At 39.9% G+C, this 22,578-nt stretch overlaps 1 protein-coding gene across 4 annotated transcripts in view; it reads left to right on the top strand.

Annotated features, from left to right (window-relative positions):
* LOC122630800 (semaphorin-2A-like) overlaps window positions 1-22,578 on the top strand; it is a 362,656-nt gene that overhangs the window by 74,692 nt on the left and 265,386 nt on the right. For 2 of the 4 annotated variants that reach the window (XM_043815729.1, XM_043815728.1), the window contains exons 2-3: window positions 10,303-10,626; window positions 10,827-10,829. In XM_043815729.1, coding sequence (XP_043671664.1) covers window positions 10,624-10,626; window positions 10,827-10,829 — 6 coding nt within the window. In that variant the 5' untranslated portion in view covers window positions 10,303-10,623. Of the gene's footprint in view, window positions 1-10,302; window positions 10,627-10,826; window positions 10,830-19,426; window positions 19,454-22,578 lie in introns of those variants that run through there. The other 2 variants (XM_043815731.1, XM_043815732.1) reach the window with 2 other exon arrangements.

Below are 22,578 nucleotides of genomic sequence, written 5' to 3'. Positions count from 1 at the left end.
CCCGACACCACGCAGCCTTTTATACGAAGGGTTACCGCGCGAAACTTTCCGAAAAGGGAGCGTACAAAATCGGGGGTGAGTGGAGAAAGAAATGAGGAGAAGAATCCATGAGCCATCCCTTGGTCTCGACCCTTCGTTTCTTCATCTTCTTCTTTTTCACCTTCTTCCTCTTTCTCCTTTAACCACCTTCAGATCGATCCAAAAACTCCACGGAGTCGAGCAACCTCGAGTCCTCCTTCTCCTCCTCCTCCTCCTCCTCCTCCTCCTCTACCTTTTCTTTCTTTTCGGCTTAGGAGCTTACGCGTCGACTCTCCCATCCACGGCCAATCTGTTATCTGTATCTGCCTTTTATCTCTCCCAGATCTCGAAATAGATATGCCAGGATCCTTTCATCTTCCGATGCATCATTTGATTATTTATACACGTTCGCCTTTTTTTCCTTCGGAACAATTTCTCTTAAACTTTTTCGTGGTTACCTACATTGGTAAAAGAGGAGAAAGAGAAATATACTTACTTTTCTTTCTACATAATATAACGCACTCTTCTTATTATTATTCTAAGCCGCTATTTGAGAAATATTCAAGATGATATTTTGTTGCCGTGAAAGTTTCGCTAGATCTATGCCGGATATACGTGTTCTTCTCGGATTATTATTCCTTTCTCTTAATCTTCTTTGTTGACTAAGACACTTGCCGTGAGATCTCCAAGCTGAGATGAAATTAGTAAAACGACGGATAGTTGAAATTTCCAAAGTTGTTCAGTCACTTTCAAAGAGGATCCGAAGATAACAGATTCCTTGTGATGTTTCGATCTGGTGCATCGAATTAAAAATTCTACCGGTTATACTCGAAAGTTAATTTCTTTTATTGATTCGCCAGAACTTTCCCGCTAAGTAATCTTACCGAGGATTGGCGCCGGAAAAATCGAGAAAATGCGGGCTCGCTGGAAAAAAGGAGAAAATAGAAGAGAAAGAAAGTCGGTGCGAATTAACCAAGGACTTTAAAGTTACGAGTACCGTGTACCAGGTGACAGGAAAACTTTATTTTCTTCATTCAGTTTGATAATAATACTGACGTTTGAAGGGGAAAAATAGCTCTCGTTTAAAAAGTTTATCCAACATTTATGTTTTGTTTAATCGAGATGGAAGAAAAAGGAATTTTTTCAAATTTAGGAATCCAGGTAATACGATGGCAAACTTTTAGTACAAAAATAACATTCCTCTGCAGTAGATCGTAACCTTAAATCGGATTTTATAAAATTATGTATCTTTTTTTTCTCCTTCTTTTTTTTCTTTTTTTTTCTTTTTTTTTTTAATAAATCGTTCGACAAGTTTCAACACGAAGTAAAGTTTTCATAATCTCTTCAACGTCAAAGATAAATGGGTTACCTTCTTGAGGGAAACTAGAAGCAGTGCGTGAATATGTGATGACCTGGCTAAAAGCGTCGTGAAACGTTTGCGTTTACCCGACGTCGACATCGGCACTAATGCGAATTAGATATTGACGTATAATTCGTGTACGCTCTTCCTTCCTTTTCCTGGTCGATGGTTTTAACCGAGAAGCGAACTGTGGTGGACGTTTAGCGTAGAAAGCGATGATGGGTCGACGCATTTTACCGTAAGCCCGCAAAAAGAATAATTAATAGAGGAATCGTCGTCGTTTGATAGGCTTTATCTTTCTACGCTCTACCGACCGACGATTCCATTAATCGTTTTCGAAGGACGCTTCGTTTATGAATAAAAGTCGTACGGCTATAAAGCTAGGCACTTTTCAATTTTGCTTTTTCACCGAGTCAACGTATTACGTATTTTAATCGAATAAATATAATTGACATCGATGAAACTTCGAGTCGAATAAAATATAAAATAGTATACGATAAATTCTTTGTAACATTTTGTTGTGGCATAGTTTTAATTCTGCGTGCGTATGTATACGTATATCGAATTTTTGAATAAATTTTACTATCATAAATAAATCGACCATTCAAACTTTTATGACGACATATTTGAGATAAATAAAAGATAGAAATAAAGGGAAACATTTTTCACAATGAATATATTAAGACGTGACCGTTTTTTTCGTAGTGCGCAGATAATTAATTTCGAGTTCACATACAATACGTAATTGTCTGAATTTCCAGTCTCCTTTACGTCTCATTTTATAAGCAACTTTTTATCGTCACGCTTCATTTCCTTAGTTAGGAACAATTTCGCGAAATTCGAATGGAAGGAGATACACAGTAGCTTTCATAAATCCTTGTCGTAAAAAGAACATACCTTATTTTTGTCGTCGTCGTTGTCGTCGGAAGTGTTCTTTGACGTTTAATTTTTCTTCTCTCTCTCTCTCTCTCTCTCTCTCTCTCTCTCTCTCTCTCTCTCTCTCTCTCTCTCTCTGTCTGTTTCTTTTAAACTCGCATTTTTGTCAGAGCCGTTGTAGAATAAATGTAGATAATACGATATTACTTTCTATGTCCTAATATTTGTTGTAGGAATTTCTTATACGAGGATAGACGACGTTCAAGTCGTAACAAGTATAATTTTCATCGAGGTTTAAATTACAAAATTAAAACTCATAGGCGAGCGAGTACATGCACGTAGAGTCAAATTTTCGAAGGAACATGGAGAATGTCGCCTTTCGTTGGAACGTAAACGGGAAGTGGAAGATGAGCGTGCGTAATGAGCTCTTCGTAACGGTTTAAGGCGCTATACGAGCCAAGAAAGTTCGTTATTTACTTGCGAGTACTCCAACAGCTCGTTTACGTACGCAACGGTATTTCATTTCCTAGAGACGCTTCTGGATAGGCACTTGCAAGGGGTAAACACATTAAGGTGCTCTCGGCTTGTCGGTACACTTCAGTTTTCCTCTCCTTTAGTCCTTTTAGACTCTCCTGATCCACGAAATTCACGATTAATCCTTTGAACGTTTGACGTTTCTCAATGTTTCTAATTATCTGGCATTGATTCAAGTTAACGACTTGCGTAATCGATTCATTTTATATTGCCTTAATTCATCATTAATACGATATTAATACGTCTTTACGTTGAGAAGATCGCACAGTTAATCCGTTGAAAACAACAATTTCTTTTTTATTCAATCGTCCCTCTCCCCTCCCTCTCTCTCTACCTCTCTTCCTACGATCATTTACAGATTTTTAAGTAGTCGTTCAAAAGGAAAGCCTAGAGGATATTTCTTTCGGCCATTGAAGGTGTTGAGATTTCAAAGAGAAAAATAAAAAAATAAAAAAGAAAGAAGAGTTTGAGAAAAATTTCCAAGTAGTAAGTTAATCGATGGAAAGAAGAATAATTGTCTGAGATTCTGGTCACGAGTCGCCAGGAACTGAGAGCCGTTAAGCCGTAACTAATTGAACTATTGTCAAGGGGCGGCCGGAGGTGAACGCGAACCTCTTGTAACTTGGGTATTATAGAGATTCTCCAACGGGGAACCGTCAAATCCTCGGTGATAGATCCTCCTACACAATGGCAGCCGAGCTTTTGGAATCATTAATATATGAGAAAGCTTTCCGATTCTGCCGAATATGTAAGAGCACGTGGCGCTTCCTCGAACGTTTGCGAACTGTATACGACGACCCTTTCCATCTCCCTTCGCTTTTCATCTCTTTTACCTTTCGATGGTTTCGAGAAAGAACCTTGTACGACATTCGATCTCAAAGTCGTTTCATTTTTCAAGTAGACGATTTTCAACGAACAATTACTATTCTTCTAGTTCTTTGATATTTCACGGAATAATAAATCTTTTGGTATCGGGTTGAATTTTTCTAATGTCGATATCGTAGTCTTTAATTCTCATTTGTGTATTATTATTTAAATGATACATCAGATCCATAATGTACGACGAGAATGGATACGTTTTCTTCTTTGAAATAATAGAAAACAACTGGCATTCGGATTATAAAAGCCATAGACTTATTATTCCCTTTGTACTTTTTCTACTGTCTAGTTCTTTTTCTTATTCACCGACAAAGAGTATAGGTAGATACCTATTCGTATGTCGCGACACAGTACGTAGGCGAGTAGATAGGTGGTACGTAGACATTTATATATATATATATACATAGAGTGCAGTCGCAATGCACTTCCGAGAAGAAAAATGATCGGCCGTCACACGGATATAACGTATGACTGATCGTCTTCTTGAAATCCTCTTCTCTACGGGTTCATATTTATTTTTTAAAAAGTATACGCGAGAAATACTTTCGATCAACTTTTCGTTCTTTTTCCTTTTCTCCGTGTCATCTCGAACCTTGTTCATTTTTTATGCCGAAAGTACACCAAGAAGCATGTTAATTTAACAACAGACAAATACAATTAATCGGAATAAACACGTTCGAGGAATATATTAGGTATAGATTCTTCTCGAAGGATAATAGGTAGTACCTACTTGTATAGTCCTGTTTGTAGTGTTCTCACGTCATGGGTCTGCGGACGTAACCAGTAGGCCAATTCTAACGAGACACCCGGTATAGTCACGGATATATATCGGCCGCAATCGAATACGTCGGGGACTCGTGAATGGAATTTATTATTACATTTAGGGAGGTGAACCGTTCGGAGATCCAGCATTTCTCTCTCTCTCTCTCTCTCTCTCTCTCTCTCTCTCTCTCTCTCTCTCTCTTCTCATTCTATCCATTCTTTGGTCGAATCAAGCAACTCATTACTTTATATTGTGTGACTCTCCAACAATGGCGATCTTTTTCTTTTCCAGTATCGTTCGCAAAAAAAAGAAGCACGAGAGAGTTAAAAAGAGAGAAAAAAAAAGAGAGAAAGAGTCTTTGCAAAAGTCTGTGCAAAGAAATCAATGAATACGCATTCTCCGTACTTATACGATCTCCATTCGATTCACCAATTCGATATCTTCGAGCTTAAAATATCGTAATGATATCCGAGACTCATTATTTATAAAATATCGTCGAGATTATAAATTCTTCGTTTCTGAACGTCAATGTAAGACCGATCGAAAGAGACGTTTTAAATCTCGATTGTAGTACTCGAAACCGCGGGATATCGATAAAGGAGAGAACAGAAAAAGAATAATAACTTCCTTCTTTTAAAATATCGTTCCGAGCGTGTGCTATAAAAATAGATACAATCGTAAGACCTTAGTCTCGTTGTATGGAATGAAAAGTTTCGTTATTGAAAATGTTTCGTCCAACTTTCGAACTTAACTAACGTTAATTAACAATTTCCACTTGTACCAGTTGTACGACGACAGCTTAATTAACGCAATGAAGCTGGCCGAACTTTAAGCGACTTTCTCCTCCTCGAAGTAAATGGAAATGACTTGTGAGAAAGATTTTACACTGTAATGCGTCTCCCTAAAAAAAAAAAAAAAGAAAGAAAAAAGAAGAAGAAAAGGAAAACCAAAGAAAAAAAGAGGAAAAGAAAAAAAGAAAAGGAAAAGCTACGTGTCGCGAGAAAGCCCCGGCTCGTACGAGGGTGAGCGAGATTCCTATATACGATGCTTTTGTTTCACGCAAGCCGGAAAATTTCACCCTCTCGCCTACCCTACTTCATTTTCATCGACGAATCGTTCTCCGCAGAGCCATAACCCATTCCCTTTTCAAACGGCCGAACTCTATATCTATATTTCTCTTTTTCATCACGAATATTACAACAATTAAAAATATAACAAAATTATTAAACGTTATTACTTTGTTTTTCGAACGATGGAAAAGGAAGAAGGAAAGAAAGAGCGAAAAAAAATGTACTTGATTATCATCGTAAAAAACGAAACGGTGGAGGAACAAATGAGTATGTGCGATTGCAATGTCTGTAGGGTGAACAAGAGAATATTCGAGAGGATGAGTAGGGATGAACCGAAAGACAAAAGAAGCCGTGAATATTTCCCCCGTTTCGTAATGTTCGGCTCTAGGCATACTCGTTTCATACACGAGAGGTGCGAATGCCTCTAGTTTCGTAAATGCTCACGGCCCATGTAGTCTCTTGGAATACAGTGGCGTAGAGCCAAACAGTAGTAAGAGAAGGGAGGTTGCCTTAGGGCTATAGGAACTGGGTGAAAATCGTGAAATAGCTTTATACCTCTAATTTGATATTGTATACTAACCCAGCATCTCTTAAGATATTATCGCGCCCTTTGTCTTCGAAATGTTAAGTGAATTTCATCGAGAATATCTCACGATTATTAGCATTACACAAGATGGGGAGAGGAGGGAGGGGGGGCGGGGATGCAGGTCATAAAAATTACGAAACGTAAAAATATTTTTCTTACTTTCCTATTATCCTGAAAAAAATCATCTTCAAAATTATATCCCAGTTTTTGGAACCCAGACGCAAGAACTCGAGAGAGAAAAAAATATATAAATCCAAAAAAAGCACAAATAAAAGTTAATAGCAGTTTGGAAAACTTTTTAATAAAATTAACTGCAGGCGAGCGCGCCGTGCGTGCAGCCGACAGCGCGTACCTACGTTGGAGGATAATTAAAAAAGATATCTCCCTGAAAAATCTGCACTTCAAAAAAGGAAAGGAGAAAAAAAAAGTGTGCGAGACCTATAGAGGAACTCCACCCCAACTGAAATCAACCCCCGGAGTTGAAAGCCTCGAAGCATCGAATCGCGATACCGTCTCGGTCTCTCCCTCTCCTTCTCATCCCCAAACCACCCCTCGCCCAATTCAGGCGTCTCCTCGCTCTCGACGTAGATATCATTCTGGGTAGGGGGACGTATCGGCAGGACGACAGAAGTCCATGCAATTTTTATCCACGGATGCACCCTCGAAGGCGAGTCGAAGCGAACTCATTAAATCCGCAGTGTCTCGGCGTATACGCACGGCCGATTTAAAGCGAGACTAACACGGATTTACGACTTTGACGATGACGACAACGAGGACGATGATGACGACGGCGACGACGCCGACGACGACGATGATGACGACGATGACGACGACGACGACGACGACGACGACGACGAATGGTTAGAGAGAAAAAAAGGAGCAGGATGTTCGAAGTTAATGTCAAAGCTTCTGCCTGCCGTCAAATCGTTTTCCACGCTACTGTATGCGGCTATGCATCTGTGTCTATATGTAACTATATGTATATGCGTCAACCCACGCGACGCGACGGAAGTGGAAAAGAGGATCGACGAGTGTGCCACCCTTCCGTCGGTGGTGCGTGGAGAAAGAAGGAGGAACGTTCATCCCCTTTTGTATATATGAGAGAGAGAGAGAGAAAGAGAGAGAGAGAGGGAAAAAGAGAAAGAGACAGATATAGAGATAAAGTGCGAAAGAGAAAGAAGGTATATATACTCACACACTGTGACCGTATAAAACGCAGACACGCGTGTCGAAAGAAAGGGCGTTGTCGGCCCGTCTAGCAGGGCGTCTCGTCCTATTGTCCATGCACGCGGATGGGTTGGCTCTTTACTGAAATGCAAGCCGTTTTTTCCTTTTTTTTCTCTTTTTACTTTTTTTCCTCTTTTTTTCTTTTTACTTTTTACTTTCTGTCTTTCGTGGGAGGAGGACGTTACGTTGTGAAGCACGAGCTCTGTTGGCAGACCTCGAGAAAAGAGTTGCTACTGCTGCTGCTGTTGCTACTGCTGTTGAAGAAGAGGGAGGGATGGAGGAAGGAAGGAAGGAAGGAAGGAAGGAAGGAAAGGGTGTAGGGAACGAGATAGGGGTAGTTGAGGCGCGTACGATGAACGTCACGACCCCCGACGCGACTCTTCGATTCGAGACAAGGGATCGCGTCCGGAGTTGGGCGCGAAGGGGTCGAGGGGTGTGTCTAGGTATTTTCCGAGTCTACTCAATCCCACCTCACCCATCTCCCTCTCTCTCTCTCTCTCCCTCCATCCTCTGGGACAGACGACTATCCAGACTGCATCTTTCTCTTTCTCTTTCTTTCCTTCCGTGTCACGGCTCGCACTCTTTTCGATTGTTACATTCTCGATGCATACTGCTGTGTTTTAACGTTATTCACCCTCCTCTCTTTTCTTTCCTTTTTTTTCTCTTTTTCTTTCTCCCTTTTTTCCTTCTTTTCTTTTTCCTCTCTCTCTCTCTCTTTTTTTTTCTTTACGTCGATACAACGAATATAAATGTATATGCATGCATGCGTGACAGAGAAAGAGACTAAAGAAAAGAGTTAGCTGTCGAGACGAGAGGGTGGAATGTCGCCATTAATTCCACGCGTACTTTTGACTCCTTCGGCAGTGATTCTTCGACGCCTCGGAGAAGGGATTGCTATCGTGCGACGTTAGCACGCAAGAGAAATGTCGATTTTTCATTAAATTAACGCGGAACGTCGACTCTTTTGCTCTCTTCGCTCGTCCTCCCTTTTCTGGAATTCTGGAGACGTCTGTCGCGGCTGGTGAAGGGAGAGAAAAAACTGGGAGAGGGGGAAGGACAGCGAAAGGGGTGACTTGGAAGTTACTGGAATTAGTCTCGGACCGGCGACCGACGCGGCAGAATTTCGAGTGAGTCCAAGTTATCAAGGTTTCCTTGTCGATCGTTCTTCTCTCAGTTTGTTCGAACATGTAAATCGTTAGGGTTGGTCTATAGGCGTGGCTCAATTGGTTCTCCCCATTGTCTTTAGAACTTAAAGGTGGAAATTATCTTTCGAACGGTGATCCACGCGCTTTAAATGTTTGGGATCACGCCAACCGATCGAGCCTGGTTTTAACAATTCAACCAACATGTTCGGCTTATTGGACGATTAATAAAAACTATAGTGAAGCTCCGGTTAATTATGTATTTCTTCGTACGATATTTTGCATGGCGATGAGAAAGAGCATAGAATAAAGGAAGTTTCGCATTTAAAAATACACGATCGTGAATGCGAAAGCAAAGTAAATCAACGGTACGTTGTTAAACAATGTAGGAGCTGCTGTAAATCCGTGCTCGTTCTCCATGAAGTATACCAGTTCTCTTCTTTTCCGAGTCACCATGCATCACTATTACATATAATTAGAAGCCATTAAACGCGTACCGCTGTTTCCCATGTTAACGTCGGCGCAAACAAATATCCCTGTATCATTCCTCGAAGAGGAGAACAGACGGAGAAAGAGATAATCGCATTAGCTCGCTTAACTATCTTTTTCTTGCAAAATTTAATTACGTTCCTCTTACCTTTTTCATTCTATCTTCGTCCTTTTTTCTTTTGTTACATACGCGCACACATTCACATACGCATCCCACTCACACGCATCTGTAGGTCAATGATATTCGCCTCACCCTTTCCGGCGTGTCCATATTTTAGGGTGGACCGATAACGAGGGTAAAAGACAAAAACGTTGCTGCGTCATACATACGTGTCGTAAGCCAAAAGATGGCGATTGCGAAAAACTTGTCAACAAGTAGTAGTAGTAGTAGTAGTAGTAGTAGTAGTAGTAGTAGTAGTAGATAATAATAATAATAGATAGTAGTAGTAGTAATAATAATAGTAATAGTAGCGGTGGTAGTAGTAAACGAATCTACTCATCTTGCTGAAGGTACGAAAAGGTTCCCGAGTCGTTCCTGCTTTAGCATCGAGTACATGTACTTACTTTTCTCTCCTCTCTCGCTCTATCATCCACCTAGTTTTCCTTTTCTCCATCCTCGTAGGAAAGCAAGGGAACGAGAAGGCTTCGCGTTAGTAGTTCTGTCGATTTAAGGTTGTCGAAGTTGTAAAGCTTCACAAGCGTTCCCTCGGGTTCGCAAGTTTTACTCAGAGTTCTGCCCTCCCACTACTCAGCCATCATCGAGCCACCTCCCACAACTCCTCTATACGTTCGCTTACTCGTTCGTTTCTCCCTTGGTCCATCGGCTTTTTTCATCCTCGACTATCTGTACTCGTATGTCAAAGGAGTCATTTTCCTGTTTCCTGCTCGAACTTTACCGCGATTACTCGTTTGTAAAAGACGGATAATGCCTCTCTCGCTAGCATACCTCGCTTGCTAAGCTTCTTCCTCTCTCTCTCATCTCTTCCTCTTCATCCAGGGCGATGCCTGTTAACGGAGTTTTGCCCTTAGGCGAGGACCTGTCCCTCCTTTTGGCGACACTCACACTCGTAAATTTCTCGCGAGCCGTTCTAAGTCTTCGTGTACTTACTACTTTATCTTCTCAGTGATATTTACGTATTCACTTTGAATAATATTTTCTTACTCCCGTCTGCGAATTCGGAATCGAGGAAAAGGAATTTCCTTTTCTCTTTGTTTTCTCTCTCTCTCTCTCTCTCTCTCTCTCTCTGTTTTACCTTAACATTTACGATCGTTAGAACAAGATGACTCCTTTATGGTATAACCTTTTTATGGATTCACTCGAGCCAATCTCAAATCGTTTTTCCATTTTCTGCTTTCAGTCATGAGAGTCCTAAACGAGTGTCGACGGATGACCGCCACGGTGGTGCAGTTGCATCGACGTAAAAGTGCAGTGTGACGACAACGACGACGACGACGACGACGACGACGGCGACGACGACGACGACGACGACGACTGTGATGACACGATTCGTGGAAGAAATTGTGTAAACGGAGCAACGAGTAGTGTGTGTTTTATTGTTATTATTAGACGATTCAGATACTTGATAGTTCGCGTGCCTCTACGTTAAGTCTCTACGAACTACGAAAGGGAGATTTTCGAGAAGGTGCGAAGAGAGTGAAAAACGGGATAAGAACAAAAAATGGTGAGTTTGAATTTCGTTTCGACGTAACGCGAATAATAATCTGCTTTTCTCCCTGCTTCTTTCTCGTACTACTCGAGGGGTGAAAAATCGCAAGGTTTTCCTTTGTCGTTATCGTGGAGGGTCGAAGCGGATTTGAATCTGAATTATCGGTTATTGCAGACGTTATTGCTATATGGGGTTCACTCCTCTTTCGATAAAAGACGGTAGAATCCACTTGAAAATATGCGTATGTGCTTACCCTTGCAGCTTTAAACACAGCGTACGAAGAGAGAGAGAGAGAGAGAGAGAGAGAGAGAGAAAGAGAGAAAAGTGGTGAGTTCGGATCGAAGGGAAAAAGAGGGAGATAGTGATATAGAGGACGACGTCTCTCACTTACGGTGCGCTTACGCGTCGGTGATTTTTCAATTTGCCACTTTTTTCGTGCCTTTGTACGCGCTATCCCAGCGCTTATCCAGCTTTCGACCCCGGGCAATTTCGGCAATTGATTTTGTCGCGAGCTTTTTGTTGAAAAAAGAGATCGAAAGAGAGAAAGAGAGAGAGAGAGAGAGAGAAAGAGAGAGAGAGAGAGAGAGAGAGAGAGAGAGAGAGATCAGCATACGACCTAGCAGAACAATAGGTTCTTTGCTTTTTAACGGAATATTTCTATATCCAGGACATTCGACCGTCTGTCAAATTTTTATTCGCTTTAATGAAATACGTTTCCTACCGAATCTAATTCGGATTAAAAGGTTTTGTCGTTAATGGTATGAAATTTATGAGTGATATACGTTTATGTGATTCCATACAGTTACATACATTTACAGAAATCTTTTTAGTCTATTTAAAAAAAATTGCGAGATTAAGTAATTACTAAATTTAGTGTTTGAAGTGGTACGAGCAAAAGAAATATAGAAAATGGAGAATAAAGAGATAGAGAGTAGGTAATATCAAAAGTTCTCGAACAAGGACGATCTGAAAAGTAACCGCTCGTTTCTATGTAAGAGCAGCGAAACACTCGGCGCTGATATTCAAAAGGGTCGTAAGGGCGGCACGAATAAACGCAAAATACTCGCTTATATCCTCTGCTATAAATAAAGAGCGGCTGAGAGGACGAGTTATCCAGAGGCTCGCGAGCCAACCACCCTCGCTGCACTGTCTTTCTCTCTTGCGCGTATATGCGCTCGCGTACACGCACTCGTGAAAAATGCATACGAAACGTCAAATGCACTCGGCGCGGTCCATCAAAATGCAAATATCTTTTATCCACGGGAGATAATGTATGCGTCCGTCGAGAATCAGTATTCAGGTTGAGCCCGTCCGATACGCCTCTCTCATCCGTGCTTCTCGCCGTAGAAAAGTGCACACATACATGCACACATAGAAAGAGAGAGAGAGAGAGAGAGAGAGAGAGAGCCATGTGCACGCGCGCGCAGACTCACAGACACAGTCGTAGACAGAGAGAAATACTTATATATGTATATCTAACGCGTGAGCCACGCGTATATCGAATGTGCTTGCTGAAAAGGGGGGTCCTCTTCTTCTATGAGATAGAAAGAGAGGAATAGAAGTTGAAAACGTGAGGGTTCACATTGCTTTTTGGCGTATAACTATGGGATACACAAAGAAACCCTTCAAAGAGACGATCTTCTTCCCTTAGCTTCTTAGCTGAAATCTTTATTTTACGATCGAACCCATCGTCTTCTTTCTAGGTACTCTACCTCCTTCTTTTATCTTATCGATCGTCCGTCCGACTCACCATGCACTACCGACTGGATCTCTGTGTCCGTTTCGAAATTGCTTTGACCTAAAGCGGAACCAATTTTAATTGATACGATACGCTTACGAGGGTCTAGAGACAGGCCGAGTACCTTCGTCGTTGTCGTCGTCGGCGTCCCTTTTTATTCGACGATCGACTCTAGATAGGTCAGCTGCTCCAGATAGCCCATTTTCTTTCGCTATTTTTCTTTATTTTCTTCTATTTTTCTTTTTTTATCATTCCTTTTTTTTTCTTGATAAGCAAGATCCAATTTTGTTTGAAATCGTCTTAGGGATTGATCCGAGTTTGATATCTCTTGAGTAAAACGTGTCGATAAGTTCACGAATGAATCTTCACCTTCTTTTTCCTCCTTTTTTTTTTACATTTCAAATATCTTCGTTGATATATTATTATAAATTTGACATTATTCGTTCCGATTCATCGAGTCGAATAAGACGTCGTTGAACGTAACACGGAAATTAACGTGTTCTTAATATAGCTCGAATGGGTTATACTGAGGTAATTAAAGCATAGTACTCAAGGAGTTTTAAACCGAAGGTAAACTGTTTTCTTACTGTAATTTTCGTTCGAAACTCTGTTAAAGGCCACCCTTTTTACGTCAAATAAATAACGTCGGTTGTAAATCAATTCGAATGGGCAGGGTTCTGCGCCCTTCTTGAATTTTCCTAATAGTCGAATACACCGCTTGGAAAATCTAATCTTCTTTCTCGTCTAAAATGTTTTTACGAAAGTTCTCTATAGATAGAAACGTACCTATCGACGTGTACAAAGGGCTAAGGTCTTCTCCCTTTGGACCTTCGTATTTATCCAAGTCGAAGGCTTAGAGAAACGTACGATCTTATCGCGAGTTAAATTGAATCGAGCTCGGGTCTATGATGGAAATTGAGAAAAGGCTAGGGAAGTGTCGAGAAGGTTGAAAGAAAAATGGAAGGAGAGAGACAGGTGTAAACGCGAACGCATTGTAGCCTTCTAGTAAACTCGAGAGTCGATCGTATCTGCATACAAAAGAGATACTCTAGTTGAAGCTCTCCGTTATTATATACATCGCGACTATCGTTCGTATATATTCTTTCGTTCGAATGCAAACTGTTAAGAGAAAAAAAAAAAAGAAAGAAAGAAGAAAAAGGAAAAGAAAAACTTACCGTGTCATTAATGTCATTAAAAAAAAAAAAATAAATAAAAAAAATGAAAAAAGAAAAAAAAAGAAAAGAAAAAGAAACTGTCCTAATACGTTGCAGTTAATTAAATTTTAAATATTAAATATCTTCGACAAGTTGAATTCGATACACATATGATACGACGATATTTTACAAAAGACTCAAGAAAATTGTATTGTCATAATAGGAGGAATGCTTATCAGATAGGTGTTATTATCTCAATGCGTTTTACGATGTATTCTACAGACCTATAAAAGAAGTAATGTACTCGTACGTGTATTACGGTATTAACGTGTCTATTCAGAGTCGTTAATAGTGCCATTAAAATGTGAACGAATGTGTGTGACCGCGGTGTGCATAAAAATGATTACTTTCGCTGTCAGAGAAACTCTCTTTTAGCTTTATCGATCGCACGTTCTTCGATACATAAGGTATCTTTTCCTAGAAATAAAAGAAAAAGTAATTATTTCCTAACTATAGATACGATAATACTATCGTAAAGTTCATATTTTTTGGATCTTGGAAATAAAAAAAAAAACAAGTATACTTATAACATAATAAATAGAAAAAACGTGTAAGTATTATTTGATATCGCTCCATTAAGAAAAATCGAGAGTACTAAACGTTATCTCGCGTGTGGAATGCAAAATGCAATATGCAGATTTCCGTTACACGTAGGTGCAACGATTAAAGTTCCTACTCTTTATACAAATATATATATATATATATATATATATATATATATATATTTATATATATATATTCAATTTGATTTCTTTTTATTACTTTTCCCAGAGTTCACTTTAATTTGGATTAATCTTTTCCTCGCTATTTTTATCGTACGACGATGCATGCAATCGTCGTAAATTAGCTCGAGTGAAGTTGGAAATTAATTTCTTAAAAAGAAAAAAAAAAAAAGGAGGAAAAAGAAGAATCTTTTGAAAAAAAAAAGAACTTAACGTCGACGATATAAGCAGAGAGATATCATGCGTTTCTCATACGGTTTTATTCCGATGAAAGTTTTCAACGATCCCGAGATTTCGATTGGACGAGCATCAACGAGCGTGCCGTTTAAACGATCGCTGGTATAAAAAGCTTAAATATCTCTCCTTCTCACACATATACAGTTATTCTCTCCTTCTCCCTCTTCCTATTCCCGTCGAAAGCCTTTAGCAAAATCGACCCATTTGAGGGAAGTTCGCGTGATCACGAACGAGCGGTGGCCCTTTAAGTTTCGTGATTCCTTCCTTCGTCAGGAGCTTTCTCGACGATCCTTTCCAAGTTCGAATTCCTATTCGAATGGTACTTTATCGGTTAGTAGGACGACGATTTCGTACTAAGTATATTGCAAATCTTCAAGAGCCTTTTAATAAAATTCTTCCAGATCCAATAATGATCTGGTGAATTTGTAGAAATCTATGCATGTATATAAGTTTCACTGAAGTTCCGAAGATGAAAGTCATCGTAGAGAAACGTGCTTGAGAAGATATAGGTCAAGAGAGAAAATCTCTAAGGGGTATGGAGAAGGAGGATCTAAGCCTAGGTGGGAGCAGCAAATTTCCTGTGAAATTCTAGTAAACTATTAAGTGTTGAGAGAGAGAGAGAGAGAGAGAGAGAGAGAGACAGGGTATATGACGAAGGAGTAAAAGGAGAAGGGAACTAGCGAGAAAGAGAGAAAGAGAGAGAAAGAGAGAGAGGAAGGGAGGGAAGTTAAGAGACGCGTGAGGCCCAACAGCAACAGGGGTCGGACAGTTAATTTATTACGCTGGTTTCGAGTCCGTCGCTTGTTACGCGACCGAGTTGTAGAAAATTTGCATGCGCAAACTCGCGTGGAATCACGAGGGACGCTTGCATACTAAGTTATCGTCGGAGTACGGCGCTGCTTGCCTAGCCTCGGAATGGGCGGAGTGAAAGCTTCGGTTGAAGTGGTGAGGTGGATTGCAAGCAAGGGGGAAGAAAATTGCGAATGGAAACGCGAAGGAAGGAAGGAAGGTAAAGAGACGGGACGGTCAAATTATAAAAGCTACCGACACAACGGAGACGATGACGATGAAGACTCTACGGTAGAATTCCCAATTTCAGAACAAAAGCTACAGAGTAGAACGTAGCCACAGTCGTATTACTTGCCTCGGTTGAGAAAGTCAAACTCCTCGGTTTTACCTTTCCCCCTCGTATATACTGGGAAAGAGCGAGAAAATAGAAAATTAACTTCGGTTTAATCCGTCAGGCAAGCGCGTACTAATTAACTGACGTCTACTTCAATCGTCTACTAAATAGTCCATCGAATCGCAAAGCTCCGTTTCCTTTACCACAATGCCGTTTCGACTAAAATTTACTAAATCCCTGAAAAGTTACGCGACGATTCGATTCGTCTAAAGTCGGCTTAACACTTTCCGATTTCCTGCATTTTCGAGTTCGCGCATTCTAACAATCTTAAACAAAAGAGATAATCCTGCTTACAATGGAGAAACTTTTGAAACGTTGGGCTCGTAAGCGTTAGATAAATTTTATGATTTTTCTATTTCTTTTTTCTCTCTCTCTCTTTTCTTTTCTTTTTTTTTTTTTTTATTTTCTTTCGTCTTCCAACGTCAACAATTATTAGACCGAAAGTTGTATGAGTTTTTAAAAGTTAAAGAAGTTAGCTTCGTGGACTGACAATTATCTCGTCGTGTTGTAATTGGCAATAATAGGACCGCGAACGTTTCGAAACGAGAGATTTACCTTTATGCATCCGTAGTTGCGGTATAGTCGTTTACGTGTTGGAAAATGAACGGAAAGGAGTGAGTGTTGAGGGTTGGTATGCAGGGTTAAAAGGGGAATGCAGAAGAGGGTTCTTGCGTATACGTGGCCATTACTATCAGCGTGCTGCCAATAATAGACGAACCAGTTCACGGATTCCAATCATCGCGCCGATGAAACGCGCAATCACGTTCGCATAAACCATAAACCTTCGGATTATCTTCGGACGTTCTCGGTTGCCGATCGGTTTTCGAAAGTCGTCGTTCGGTGTGTCAAGTCGCGCGGAAAGCGTAAAATCCTCTTTTATATCTGCACCGGCACGGCCGATTTCGATATGCGGATATGATTTTCCACAAAAATTTTATCTCTGCTTTTTCCTCCCTTCTCTTTCTCCCGTTCTTTCTCTTTACATGATAACATATTGTTATCTCGAGTTTATTATCATTATAATGGAAAAAAGATAGCGAATGTGTGTCAATTTTTATCTGACTTGTGTCGAAAGTTTGTTTTTTGTTTGAGAGATTCATTATTTTAGTCACGCTGAACATGCAGAGAAAGAGAGAAAGAAAGAAACGGAGAGAGAGATAAAGGAGAAAAAAGGAAAAGAATATCTCAGTATTCTTTACTCTTCGATTTAAATATGGTAATCCTCTTGCATCGTATTTTTACAAGTCTAATTCCGTTCTTTATCCGCAAGTTCATCGTCCGCTCGTTTGTTTGTGACACACTTTTCCTACGGAATAAAGGAAACAATCGGACAGAAAATTAATAAAGATGTAAAGCTGGGATGAGAGAGATAGAAAAAAAGGGGTGGGAAGAGCAAACGAAAGGATAAGAATGAAAAGCTCTCAGCGAATGTGAGAAACGATGGAAAATTAAAAGAACGAGGGAAACATTTTCCCACCATCAAACGAGGAAATAATGAGAGAGAGAATCATTACGAACTTGTTTCCCGTTTTTCTTATACTCGTCATCTTGTCTTTACGTTGGACGTACATAAGTGTGTGTGTGTGTGTGTGTGTGTATATTATATATATAAAATATATAAAATATATATATATATATATATATATATATATATATATTACGTTAACTCCACAAAGCGCGTTCACTTACCTCGAGCAACGAGATCGAATTTCTTTTCAACGGGTCGATCATTGGTAATATTATTCTCTTCGATGAAGAGTTCCAAGAGGTTTCAAGAGGTTCTTTCTTCTTCCTACTCTTTTCTTTGTATTCTTTTGTCCCTTGGCAAAGGCAGACCATAATGGATTTACTTGTCCACTCTTTCCTTGCAAACCGCACGATCGATCGTCGTTTCATGTAATTTTCTACGATGATTCGGTGCCTGAAAATGTAATAGTAACATTATCGATAAGCGGATTGACCTCCGCAATAGTCATCATCTTACAATGCGTCTTTGCTAACAAAGATCGTGATCTTCCTTCTACGCTGTTCGCTCCTTTTTCATTTATCGCAAATTGCAATTTTTTTCTTTTTGTTTTTCCTTTTTTCACCTATCGAAATCCTCCTACCGAAATTTTCAGAGCGATCTATCTTTATGTTTTATATGAATAGATTTGCGATCATCGATCCGATCATTAATTTTAATGTTCGTGCGTTTTAACGAGTCGCAATTAAAGAGCCGAATTATGCATAAATTATTGTATAACGAAAGCCTCGAAATTGATTTAATATATATTTTAAATTTGATGATGAAATGAATATTACTCCGATTGCCCTCGGGTACATCCATTTTTTCCAGCATATCTATCTAATTGTAAATGTAATGAAGGTACGTTATTATAGTAATGCGCTTTAAAATTTGTACGATATTCTTACTTATTAACGGAATATTATGAGAAGTATGCTTTGTTACGTTACTACGATAACATTTCTCGATAAATTAAATTTTCATTTATGCATATGAAATAACGGAACGTCGACGTGCGAGTAATAATAGAATAATTAGGGTTTAGGGATGTTATTTAATACAAACATACATTAAGTGTGATAGAATATTAACTATGATTATAACTTCGATTAGTTCAGTTTACTTGGTTCCTACTTAGTCATCGAGTTCATTAAATAATCGCGTATATAACGTTCGATAATTCACATTTCGTAAGTTTATCACGGCCCTCGATTAATATTTCACGGCCGATTCAAGGTAGCTTTATCGCTGACAAATTTTACCGACATTACCCGGTATTCGAGAGAACAGCTTTTCGGGAACTTTAAATTACGAAATCCACGGCAAAAGCATTCGATAATTTAGCGACGGAACATTTTCCCATCGCCTAGAGCGAACTTCGCTCGAAACTTTTGAATTTAACCATTGAGGTTCCCCCGAGTAACAGCGTAGACAAGCGTGTTTAATTTGTATCGATTGATCTTAGCTAGTCATACGAAATGCTTTTTCAATGGAACGTATTTGTGTGATTAAAATAATGACGATAAGAAATATTAAACGTTTCCAACGGAATAGAAGAAAAGAGGCCGGCTATTTCTAGTTTATTATAGTTTCGGTATCGCATTCGATGCCTGTATTGCTGGTTGAGTTTATCGATCGAAGAAAATAAGAAGGGCACTCCAACGAGCCGATTCTTATCGTTCATAGGCCATCGTGTTGCCGGAGAGAAGAATATTGCTCGTCCGCACGTGTTCGAAGGGAGACCGACTCCGATATCAAGCGTAGCTTTCTCAAACAAGCTTATGTTTACGTCGTGACGTCGTGACGGACCCTGCTTCGGTGTTAGCGGGGAACTCGAAAAACGAATAGTCGAATAGATCGTAGCGCGCGCCCACGCGCACGACACCCCTTCTTTGCTCGAACTCCTTTCTGTCCACCCTCGAGACCTCTGTGTCTTTCTCGATTCTCTCTTCTAGGTTGGGACTGATCAGAGACAACTGATAGCCGCACCTCACGAAAGGGGTTTCAACGTCGTTTTCATTTTCTTCCTACTCGCAGTCTGACTCAACCAACACGCATTTAGACGGAAAGCAATAAAGTTAAGTGTAAACAGTACCTCCGAACGGGTTGTACGATCCCCTTTTCTCTTTAAGATGACCTTACGACTTTCTTTTTCCTTCTCGGGTGGGGTCGAATGATGTGGACTACCGAATTGACAGATCGATCAACGAACTATGTAACGCGATAGTCAAACGGAAACACGTGAGTTTCGGATTGAATTTTATTTCGAATATCACGTGCACGTGTCGTTCACGTTTACTTAGTATTTTAATTAGCAAAAGTAATTATCCCGTGTACAATTTAAATATTTCAGATCTGTGACGAAGAGAAGTGACTTAACGATTACAATTTTTTAATTAATGTAAATGTTCATTATAATTCAGCTGGAATATTTTGGAAAAACCCTTTTCATCGTAAATACGTTGACTACCACGAAATGATCCCTCAAAAGAGGGGTAGCACTAGGGACAGAGAACGGTGCGTGCTTTATCCATTTTGGTTGGAACCAAAAACATGGACTCGGTCACTCTCCCTTTCTCTCTATCGCTCTCTCTCTCTCTCTCTCTCTCTCTCTCTCTCTCTCTCTCTCTATTTCTATCTCCGGTTCTCTCACACACCATGTAGAAAAAGGTGGAACACATGGGCTTATACATGCGAGACACATAAATATGAACTCTTGTTCGGTGGCATTAGAAGCTTATCGTTATTCCGCACACGTTGCCTGTTCGTCGCAGGCCACCGGCACTAACTACTTGCGTTACGAGTCGACCAAGAACCTCCTTTGGGTAGATAAACAACAAGGGGAGCGATCACCTTCACTACTACACCAACAACCAGTAACCAGTACCAAGAACCTACGGATCGCACCTCTCGATGGCTATAAGCATTTAATTTGCATAGAAACGCGACTAACTTTGGCTATTAAACGCTCCACGCCTCGAAACTCCGGCCAGTTTTCAATTACCAAGATGGCAAATCTTGAGAGCTTCCATTCGGTCTTTCCAATGTACTCTCTCTTTATCTCTCTCTCTATCTATCTATCTATCTATCTATCCATCTACCTATCTATTGATCTTCATCGGGAGTGACCAAATCTTAATCAATTTCTCTGACGAAAATACGAACGTCTGCGGAATTCTTCGGACGGAATTAGGATCAGCGTCGCAAAGGATTACCTTCGATCTTCTGGAAACCATCTATGTCCACTACGAAGGATAATTCTAAATCCCCTGCAGCTTTAATCGTACCTATCTGTTATAACCCATCTAATGAAAACCTATCCAAGAAAATATGAAACTTTACTGAAATGTATATTTTCGACTTTAAATACAATTAGAGAAAATGTGGTTGTAAGAGAAAATGTTCGAAGTAAATTAAAGAATTTTCGTCTTGGTCGAAAAATCAAAGAGATACCTTTCACGATGGAAAATTCCTAATCATGTTCGAATCGACATTCGATGAGAGGTATTGAGGATCATGAAACGAAGAGACGCACGCTTTTTCTCCCTCTCTCCCTCCCTCCGTCCCTCTCCTTCTCTTTTTATCTCTCACTCGAATAAATTGCGAAAGGCAGGCCACTTTGTTAGTACGATCTGAACGTGCGATCGCATAAAGCAAGCACCCATTTCTTCCTTTAAGCGTTCATACACCCACTTCTTCTCTCATTCTCTCTCTCTCTCTCTCTCTTTCTCTCTCTTTCTCTCTCTCTTCTTTATTCCGCTCATTTTACAGCAAGTCCAATGCTTATTCAACGAAAGCACCGTTGCTTCCTAGAAAGCTGCAGCTGCAGCTAGCGTCCTTCGTCTGCAAATAGGTTGTATCGCGATGGCTCTTTTCACGAGCCACTTTCCATCGTCTCTTATCACCTAGCACATCTGTGGTCTCGTTTGCAGACATGTATGAACTTTTCTCCTTTCTATCCCTCTCTTACGCCACTGCCTTCTTCCTTTTTCCTTTTTCCTTCCTTTCTCAATCTATCTCTCTCTCCCTTCCTCTATCTCTACGTACGTGCGGCTTCCTTCTCTTACCACTTCCAAGCCCTTTCTCTTTCATTCCTGCGTCTTAAACTCCACCTCTAACATCCCCCGTAATATCACTGGCTTTTGCACGAGATCTTGGCTATGAAACCTCCCCTTTACATTTTCATTTCGTCTGTTTCCTACTACAGCAGCCCGCTTCTATCTTCTTGCTCTTCTTCTTTCTCCTTTCTCTCCTTTTTTCTCTTTTTTTTTCCTTTTTTCTCCTTTTTCTTCTTTTTCTTTTTACGGACGTGTTTCATTCGGCGACCTGGAAATTTATGAAAATTAAAAGATATATAATTATAATTAATCTGAATTTTTAATTCGTTTGTCGATTGTTAACGTTGGTTTGCATTTTTCCAGAGTTATATAGATCAGAAAGAAATTTATTTAATAATCGATTTCTGTAATTACTTTATGGAATGGACGTTGTTTGTAAATTACAATTTAATTACTATTCTTTATTATTGAGACAGGTCGAAAACTGTTATTACAATCGATTGCTCTTCTCTCTTTCTCTTTGTATTTGTAATATTGCTACGTCTCAAATTCAAAGCGATCTTTACTATTGTTACAATCCATAATGTTATATAAACTCTTTTGTAAAACAATCGGTGAGAATCGAAAGTCGAGAACTGCATCTGACTGTTGTGAATTACTATAGATCTAAAGCGCGAGTTGCCCTTTCTTTTTTTCGCTTTTTCCACGACGTTTAATGGTTTTGAGAAAGAGAGCGAGAAAGAGAGCGAGAAAGAGAGAGAGAGAGAGAGAGAGAGAGAGACAGAGATAGAAAGAGAAAGTAAGAGCGCGTGACTTACAGGTCGTAAATGACATGAAGGGTGCTCGAGTCTTTGCGTAGAATCCTTTGATCGTTCGCGCATAGTCCTTTTGCGTTCCTCATCGTAATTTTAATTTATCAGTCGACCTTAACATTTTCCTTTTCCATCCTTTACCTTATTTTCCTCTCAGCACGTTTTACGGACTTTCGATCGAAAAGTCCTCGTAAAAACGATTGAAAAAATCCGACTAGAGGGGGAGGGGCACACACATACGATCCTATAAAGAATAATAGATTTAGAAAAATGACGATGCTCACGTTGGAAATCCGTTTTCAATTTGTCAGAGCTCCCGATCCTTTTTCTTCTCATAAGAAGTAGGTCTCCGGAATTAAATTCCGCACGAGAATGCGTAAGATCTCTCGAATATTTCTCGAGCTGTCGAGAATATTCCGGATAACAGGATACGCAACAATTCAAGTGAACGACGAATCGTAGGATCGATGCTTCCGTAAGAATACGTGACAGGAGA

Source organism: Vespula pensylvanica, chromosome 7 (assembly GCF_014466175.1).
Source record: "Vespula pensylvanica isolate Volc-1 chromosome 7, ASM1446617v1, whole genome shotgun sequence".
NCBI classification, from domain to species: Eukaryota; Metazoa; Arthropoda; class Insecta; order Hymenoptera; family Vespidae; genus Vespula; species Vespula pensylvanica.
This window is presented reverse-complemented; position numbering and strand designations above follow the sequence as displayed.